The following is an 8,580-nucleotide window of genomic DNA, read 5'->3' as shown; positions in this document are numbered from 1 at the left end:
AACAAAAAATGTACTAATGCCATAATTCTTGTTTCAACCATAATTCAATTCCAACCAAGTTAATGAGAAATGTAGAAGGGAGTTGCATAGTGAAACTGTACTTGTATTTGAATACCAAAAATTGAGAGATTTTTAATCTTTTCATGTTACACTTTTGTACATATGTTAAGTGAAAGATTTTTTTGTAAAGACATTTTTCTTAAATTCTTTATCAAGTGCTTTCTAACTCTCTTTAGTGTTAAATCAGCCGCTAACTCAAATGTAGTTTAGATTACATTTTAGAGCCTCTGGTCTGCTGGATATACACTTCAGTTGTTCACCCAGCTAGAATAATGAACGAGCAAGGTGTTCTGTGTGTCACTCTTAAGTTTACTTTTCCTTTTTCTTTCCTAATATTTTCTCTGTGTCTCCTTAGAACACATTTGCCACCCATACAATCGTCTGTCTTGCTTTCCTGCCTGAGGTCTTCTCAGTTCACTTTCTCACCTCTGAGGCCCCGTTTGTGCTGCTGAAACATCTGAGGGGTAGGTTCACTCCACACAACATGAACACACACAAATATACAGAATAACTGTAGCTAAAGCAAAGGTGGAAAAGGACCTTATTCTAGTGTTAAGAAACAAGAAAAATGGAAAATTTAACTAACCCTAAATGTGAACACATTATCTGGTAGCTTTTGGCTGAGTTACTTTTTTATTCTATTTAGACATTTAAATGGTTAATTTTGAGAACAATTATTGAACACTTGCTGATGTTTTTACAGCTTTTCTGGTGGCCAGTGAAATATTAAGTGGTCCTGAACACAAAGCATATAAACGTTATCTAACAACAGTAACTAAACTGTAGGAGTGTTTTAAATAAGTAAAAACTGTCCCACTCAATCAACCAGACACGACTAATAACAAAAACAGTGAGGAATCAGAAAGCTGTGGTTTCTAAATAAGCGTCACTTGCAGCCCTGTGTTATGGTGTGCAAAGTTTACTTGTTATCAGCCTATCAGTTCTTATCATGAAGGATGTGGATCTTATCTAGACGAGACTTCAGTGTTGTCTAATCATTACTGTTGCATGTTAGCAGAACAAACACAGAATTCCTCTCAGCCGAATAAACAGACGAGCAAATAAAACAAATATAAAGATCCAAGTTCAGTGACTCTCTGTGTCATTTACAGTCTGTGAAAGCCAATATGGATTAGTTCATATGGACAGTGTCTCTCTCACGAGTTCTTTGGATGAGGAGCTGATGGTGCGGTCATATATAGTGGAGAGCGACACATCTGTACCAGTGTTTGAAGGTCTGCTGTTGCCCTCTCTGACGGACCTGTTGTTCTTCCTGAAAGAGTTACTGATCCCCTTAGAGAGATGGTTGGACACACGCTTCACCACCCGGCTGAGCCCTCGGCTCTTCAGGCCCACGTCGTCCGCCAGCTCCTCCGGTGGCACGTCAATGTTCCCGGAGTACCAGAACACCCACCAGATCAGGCTGAGGAAGATGATGATGGCCCCAGCGTAGATGAACAGATCATGGATAACCAGCCCTCCAAACACCCCCACCATCATGATGAAGACACCGAGTATGTCGTGGGCCACTGCGAACCAGAATGAGCACTTGCAGCGGCCAACTCCTCCGTACCTCCTCTCCATGACCGGCTCTACTTGTACACATGTTGACATGGCTGCAGTGGAGATCCTCCAAACCAGAATCCAGAAGTGGAAAAAAAAATATCAGGCGCTGGCAGCTGACGTACCTGAAGGACACCGAGGTGTAATCTTCACTGACTGACTGAAGCACATGAAACACTCTGCTGTGAAACTGGTCAAAGTACACAAGTGGTTATCAGCAATAACCACAATGGTTTCGTGACTTTGGGGATTGGATGTTTCAAGGGAAAGAAGTTGCAACATCACTGACAAAAATAGCCTTTCCACTTTGACATGATACAGTCATTGCCAAAAACAGTCTTACTTTACAACGGCCTCAAAATGTCATAAAAAACATCATAGTATAATAAGGCTTAAAAATCGGCCAAACATCATACTTTAGTATGCCCTCAAAATGTCATAAAAAACGTCGTAGTATAGTAAGGCGTCAAAATCGGCCAAAAAAAGTCAAAAAATTTTTTTACCTCAAAATGTCATAAAAAACGTCATAGTATAGTAAGGCATTTTTTTTCAGCCAAAAAAAGTCAAAATTTTTTTTGACCTCAAAATGTCATAAAAAACATCATAGTATAGTAAGGCGTTTTTTTCGGCCAAAAAAAGTCATACTTTAGTATGACCTCAAAATGTCATAAAAAACGTCATAGTAACGTAAGGCATCAAAATCGGCCAAAAAAAGTCATACTTTAGTATGACCTCAAAATGTCATAAAAAACGTCATAGTATAGTAAGGCGTTTTTTTCGGCCAAAAAAAGTCAAAATTTTTTTTGACCTCAAAATGTCATAAAAAACGTCATAGTATAGTAAGGCGTTTGTTTCGGGCAAAAAAAGTCAAAATTTTTTTTGACCTCAAAATGTCATAAAAAACGTCATAGTATAGTAAGTCCTTTTTTTCGGCCAAAAAAAGTCAAAATTTTTTTTGACCTCAAAATGTCATAAAAAACGTCATAGTATAGTAAGGCGTTTTTTTCGGCCAAAAAAAGTCAAAAATTTTTTTGACCTCAAAATGTCATAAAAAACGTCATAGTATAGTAAGGCGTTTTTTTCGGCCAAAAAAAGTCAAAATTTTTTTTGACCTCAAAATGTCATAAAAAACGTCATAGTATAGTAAGGCGTTTTTTTCGGCCAAAAAAAGTCAAAAATTTTTTTGACCTCAAAATGTCATAAAAAACGTCATAGTATAGTAAGGCGTTTTTTTCGGCCAAAAAAAGTCAAACATTTTTTTTACCTCAAAATGTCATAAAAAACGTCATAGTATAGTAAGGCATTTGTTTTGGCCAAAAGAAGTCATACTTTAGTATGACCTCAAAATGTCATAAAAAACGTCATAGTATAGTAAGGCCTTTTTTTCGGCCAAAAAAAGTCATTCTTTAGTATGACCTCAAAATGTCATAAAAAACATCATAGTATAGTAAGGCGTTTTTTTTCGGGCAAAAAAAGTCAAAAAATTTTTTGACCTCAAAATGTCATAAAAAACGTCATAGTATAGTAAGGCGTTTTTTTCGGGCAAAAAAAGTCCAAATTTTTTTTTACCTCAAAATGTCATAAAAAAACGTCATAGTATAGTAAGGCGTTTTTTTCGACCAAAAAAAGTCCAAATTTTTTTTTACCTCAAAATGTCATAAAAAACGTCATAGTATAGTAAGGCGTTTTTTTCGGGCAAAAAAAGTCAAAAAATTTTTTGACCTCAAAATGTCATAAAAAACGTCATAGTATAGTAAGGCCTTTTTTTCGGTCAAAAAAAGTCAAAATTTTTTTTGACCTCAAAATGTCATAAAAAACGTCATAGTATAGTAAGGCGTTTTTTTCGGCCAAAAAAAGTCAAAATTTTTTTTGACCTCAAAATGTCATAAAAAACGTCATAGTATAGTAAGGCGTTTTTTTCGACCAAAAAAAGTCAAAATTTTTTTTGACCTCAAAATGTCATAAAAAACGTCATAGTATAGTAAGGCGTTTTTTTCGGGCAAAAAAAGTAAAAAATTTTTTTGACCTCAAAATGTCATAAAAAACATCATAGTATAGAAAGGCCTTTTTTTCGGCCAAAAAAAGTCAAAAAATTTTTTGACCTCAAAATGTCATAAAAAACGTCATAGTATAGTAAGGCCTTTTTTTCGGTCAAAAAAAGTCAAAATTTTTTTTGACCTCAAAATGTCATAAAAAACGTCATAGTATAGTAAGGCGTTTTTTTCGGCCAAAAAAAGTCAAAATTTTTTTTGACCTCAAAATGTCATAAAAAACGTCATAGTATAGTAAGGCGTTTTTTTCGACCAAAAAAAGTCAAAATTTTTTTTGACCTCAAAATGTCATAAAAAACGTCATAGTATAGTAAGGCGTTTTTTTCGGGCAAAAAAAGTAAAAAATTTTTTTGACCTCAAAATGTCATAAAAAACATCATAGTATAATAAGGCTTAAAAATCGGCCAAACATCATACTTTAGTATGCCCTCAAAATGTCATAAAAAACGTCGTAGTATAGTAAGGCGTCAAAATCGGCCAAAAAAAGTCAAAAAATTCTTTTTGACCTCAAAATGTCATATAAAACGTCATAGTATAGTAAGGCGTTTTTTTCGGCCAAAAAAAGTCATACTTTAGTATGACCTCAAAATGTCATAAAAAACATCATAGTATAGTAAGGCCTTTTTTTCGGCCAAAAAAAGTCACAATTTTTTTTGACCTCAAAATGTCATGAAAAACGTCATAGTATAGTAAGGCGTTTTTTTCGGGCAAAAAAAGTCAAAATTTTTTTTGACCTCAAAATGTCATAAAAAACGTCATAGTATAGTAAGGCTTTTTTTTTCGACCAAAAAAAGTCAAAATTTTTTTTGACCTCAAAATGTCATAAAAAACGTCATAGTATAGTAAGGCGTTTTTTTCGGCCAAAAAAAGTCAAAATTTTTTTTGACCTCAAAATGTCATAAAAAACGTCATAGTATAGTAAGGCATTTTTTTTGGCCAAAAAAAGTCCTACTTTAGTATGACCTCAAAATGTCATAAAAAACGTCATAGTATAGTAAGGCCTTTTTTTCGGCCAAAAAAAGTCAAAATTTTTTTTGACCTCAAAATGTCATAAAAAACGTCATAGTATAGTAAGCCGTTTTTTTCGGCCAAAAAAAGTCATACTTTAGTATGACCTCAAAATGTCATAAAAAACATCATAGTATAGTAAGGCGTTTTTTTTCGGGCAAAAAAAGTCAAAATTTTTTTTGACCTCAAAATGTCATAAAAAACGTCATAGTATAGTAAGGCCTTTTTTTCGGCCAAAAAAAGTCAAAATTTTTTTTGACCTCAAAATGTCATAAAAAACGTCATAGTATAGTAAGGCGTTTTTTTCGGCCAAAAAAAGTCAAAATTTTTTTTGACCTCAAAATGTCATAAAAAACGTCATAGTATAGTAAGGCATTTTTTTCGGCCAAAAAAAGTCATACTTTAGTATGACCTCAAAATGTCATAAAAAACGTCATAGTATAGTAAGGCGTTTTTTCCGGCCAAAAAAAGTCAAAATTTTTTTTGACCTCAAAATGTCATAAAAAACGTCATAGTATAGTAAGGCCTTTTTTTCGGCCAAAAAAAGTCATACTTTAGTATGACCTCAAAATGTCATAAAAAACGTCATAGTATAGTAAGGCGTTTTTTCGGGCAAAAAAAGTCAAAACATTTTTTGACCTCAAAATGTCATAAAAAACATCATAGTATAGTAAGGCGTTTTTTTCGGCCAAAAAAAGTCATACTTTAGTATGACCTCAAAATGTCATAAAAAAACGTCATAGTATAGTAAGGCGTTTTTTTCAGCCAATAAATGTCATACTTTAGTATGACCTCAAAATGTCATAAAAAACATCATAGTATAGTAAGGCGTTTTTTTCGGCCAAAAAAAGTCAAAATTTTTTTTGACCTCAAAATGTCATAAAAAACGTCATAGTATAGTAAGGCCTTTTTTTCGGCCAAAAAAAGTCAAAATTTTTTTTGACCTCAAAATGTCATAAAAAACGTCATAGTATAGTAAGGCATTTTTTTTGGCCAAAAAAAGTCATACTTTAGTATGACCTCAAAATGTCATAAAAAACGTCATAGTATAGTAAGGCGTTTTTTTCAGCCAAAAAAAGTCAAAATTTTTTTTGACCTCAAAATGTCATAAAAAACGTCATAGTATAGTAAGGCCTTTTTTTCGGCCAAAAAAAGTCATTCTTTAGTATGACCTCAAAATGTCATAAAAAATGTCATAGTATAGTAAGGCCTTTTTTTCGGCCAAAAAAAGTCAAAAATTTTTTTGACCTCAAAATGTCATAAAAAACGTCATAGTATAGTAAGGCGTTTTTTTCGGCCAAAAAAAGTCATACTTTAGTATGACCTCAAAATGTCATAAAAAACGTCATAGTATAGTAAGGCGTTTTTTTCGGCCAAAAAAAGTCATACTTTAGTATGACCTCAAAATGTCATAAAAAACATCATAGTATAGTAAGGCGTTTTTTTTCGGGCAAAAAAAGTCAAAATTTTTTTTGACCTCAAAATGTCATAAAAAACGTCATAGTATAGTAAGGCATTTTTTTCGACCAAAAAAAGTCCAAATTTTTTTTGACCTCAAAATGTCATAAAAAACGTCATAGTAACGTAAGGCATCAAAATCGGCCAAAAAAAGTCATACTTTAGTATGACCTCAAAATGTCATAAAAAACGTCATAGTATAGTAAGGCGTTTTTTCCGGCCAAAAAAAGTCAAAATTTTTTTGACCTCAAAATGTCATAAAAAACGTCATTGTATAGTAAGGCCTTTTTTTCGGCCAAAAAAAGTCAAAATTTTTTTTGACCTCAAAATGTCATAAAAAACGTCATAGTATAGTAAGGCGTTTTTTTCGGCCAAAAAAAGTCATACTTTAGTATGACCTCAAAATGTCATAAAAAACGTCATAGTATAGTAAGGCGTTTTTTTCGGCCAAAAAAAGTCATACTTTAGTATGACCTCAAAATGTCATAAAAAACGTCATAGTATAGTAAGGCCTTTTTTTCGGCCAAAAAAAGTCAAAATTTTTTTTTACCTCAAAATGTCATAAAAAACGTCATAGTATAGTAAGGCGTTTTTTTCGGCCAAAAAAAGTCAAAAAATTTTTTTACCTCAAAATGTCATAAAAAACGTCATAGTATAGTAAGGCGTTTTTTTCGGCCAAAAAAAGTCATACTTTAGTATGACCTCAAAATGTCATAAAAAACGTCATAGTATAGTAAGGCGTTTTTTCGGGCAAAAAAGTCAAAACATTTTTTGACCTCAAAATGTCATAAAAAACGTCATAGTATAGTAAGGCCTTTTTTTCGGCCAAAAAAAGTCAAAATTTTTTTTGACCTCAAAATGTCATAAAAAACGTCATAGTATAGTAAGGCGTTTTTTTCGGCCAAAAAAAGTCAAAATTTTTTTTGACCTCAAAATGTCATAAAAAACGTCATAGTATAGTAAGGCATTTTTTTCGGCCAAAAAAAGTCATACTTTAGTATGACCTCAAAATGTCATAAAAAACGTCATAGTATAGTAAGGCGTTTTTTCCGGCCAAAAAAAGTCAAAATTTTTTTTGACCTCAAAATGTCATAAAAAACGTCATAGTATAGTAAGGCGTTTTTTCCGGCCAAAAAAAGTCACAATTTTTTTTGACCTCAAAATGTCATAAAAAACGTCATAGTATAGTAAGGCGTTTTTTTCGGCCAAAAAAAGTCATACTTTAGTATGACCTCAAAATGTCATAAAAAACGTCATAGTATAGTAAGGCGTTTTTTTTGGCCAAAAAAAGTCATACTTTAGTATGACCTCAAAATGTCATAAAAAACGTCATAGTATAGTAAGGCGTTTTTTTCAGCCAAAAAAAGCCAAAAATTTTTTTGACCTCAAAATGTCATAAAAAACGTCATAGTATAGTAAGGCGTTTTTTTCGGCCAAAAAAAGTCATACTTTAGTATGACCTCAAAATGTCATAAAAAACGTCATAGTATAGTAAGGCGTTTTTTTCGGCCAAAAAAAGTCATACTTTAGTATGACCTCAAAATGTCATAAAAAACGTCATTGTATAGTAAGGCCTTTTTTTCGGCCAAAAAAAGTCAAAATTTTTTTTGACCTCAAAATGTCATAAAAAACGTCATAGTATAGTAAGGCGTTTTTTTCGGCCAAAAAAAGTCATACTTTAGTATGACCTCAAAATGTCATAAAAAACGTCATAGTATAGTAAGGCGTTTTTTTCGGCCAAAAAAAGTCATACTTTAGTATGACCTCAAAATGTCATAAAAAACGTCATAGTATAGTAAGGCCTTTTTTTCGGCCAAAAAAAGTCAAAATTTTTTTTTACCTCAAAATGTCATAAAAAACGTCATAGTATAGTAAGGCGTTTTTTTCGGCCAAAAAAAGTCAAAAAATTTTTTTACCTCAAAATGTCATAAAAAACGTCATAGTATAGTAAGGCGTTTTTTTCGGCCAAAAAAAGTCATACTTTAGTATGACCTCAAAATGTCATAAAAATCGTCATAGTATAGTAAGGCGTTTTTTCGGGCAAAAAAGTCAAAACATTTTTTGACCTCAAAATGTCATAAAAAACGTCATAGTATAGTAAGGCCTTTTTTTCGGCCAAAAAAAGTCAAAAATTTTTTTGACCTCAAAATGTCATAAAAAACGTCATAGTATAGTAAGGCGTTTTTTTCGGCCAAAAAAAGTCAAAATTTTTTTTGACCTCAAAATGTCATAAAAAACGTCATAGTATAGTAAGGCATTTTTTTCGGCCAAAAAAAGTCATACTTTAGTATGACCTCAAAATGTCATAAAAAACGTCATAGTATAGTAAGGCGTTTTTTTCGGCCAAAAAAAGTCATACTTTAGTATGACCTCAAAATGTCATAAAAAACGTCATAGTATAGTAAGGCGTTTTTTTCGGCCAAAAAAAGTCATACTTTAG

General features: G+C 32.3%; 1 protein-coding gene across 1 annotated transcript; it reads right to left on the bottom strand.

The window, feature by feature from the left end:
• Nucleotides 1-60: 60 nt before the first annotated feature.
• On the bottom strand, nt 61-1,786 carry LOC121175416 (transmembrane protein 238-like). The gene has a single exon (XM_041029178.1). The coding sequence runs from the start codon at nt 1,672-1,674 to the stop codon at nt 1,198-1,200; it is 477 nt and encodes a 158-aa protein (XP_040885112.1). The 5' UTR covers nt 1,675-1,786; the 3' UTR covers nt 61-1,197.
• Between the last annotated feature and the right edge of the window lie 6,794 nt (nt 1,787-8,580).

Source organism: Toxotes jaculatrix, chromosome 21 (assembly GCF_017976425.1).
Source record: "Toxotes jaculatrix isolate fToxJac2 chromosome 21, fToxJac2.pri, whole genome shotgun sequence".
NCBI classification, from domain to species: domain Eukaryota; kingdom Metazoa; phylum Chordata; class Actinopteri; family Toxotidae; genus Toxotes; species Toxotes jaculatrix.
Note: the sequence above shows the minus strand (reverse complement) of the source record. Positions and strands in the feature narration are given on the sequence as shown.

What these genes read in the sequence shown, in the direction of transcription:
- LOC121175416 (XM_041029178.1), bottom strand. Translation starts at nt 1,674, where the DNA reads ATGTCAACATGTGTACAAGTAGAGCCGGTCATGGAGAGGAGGTACGGA.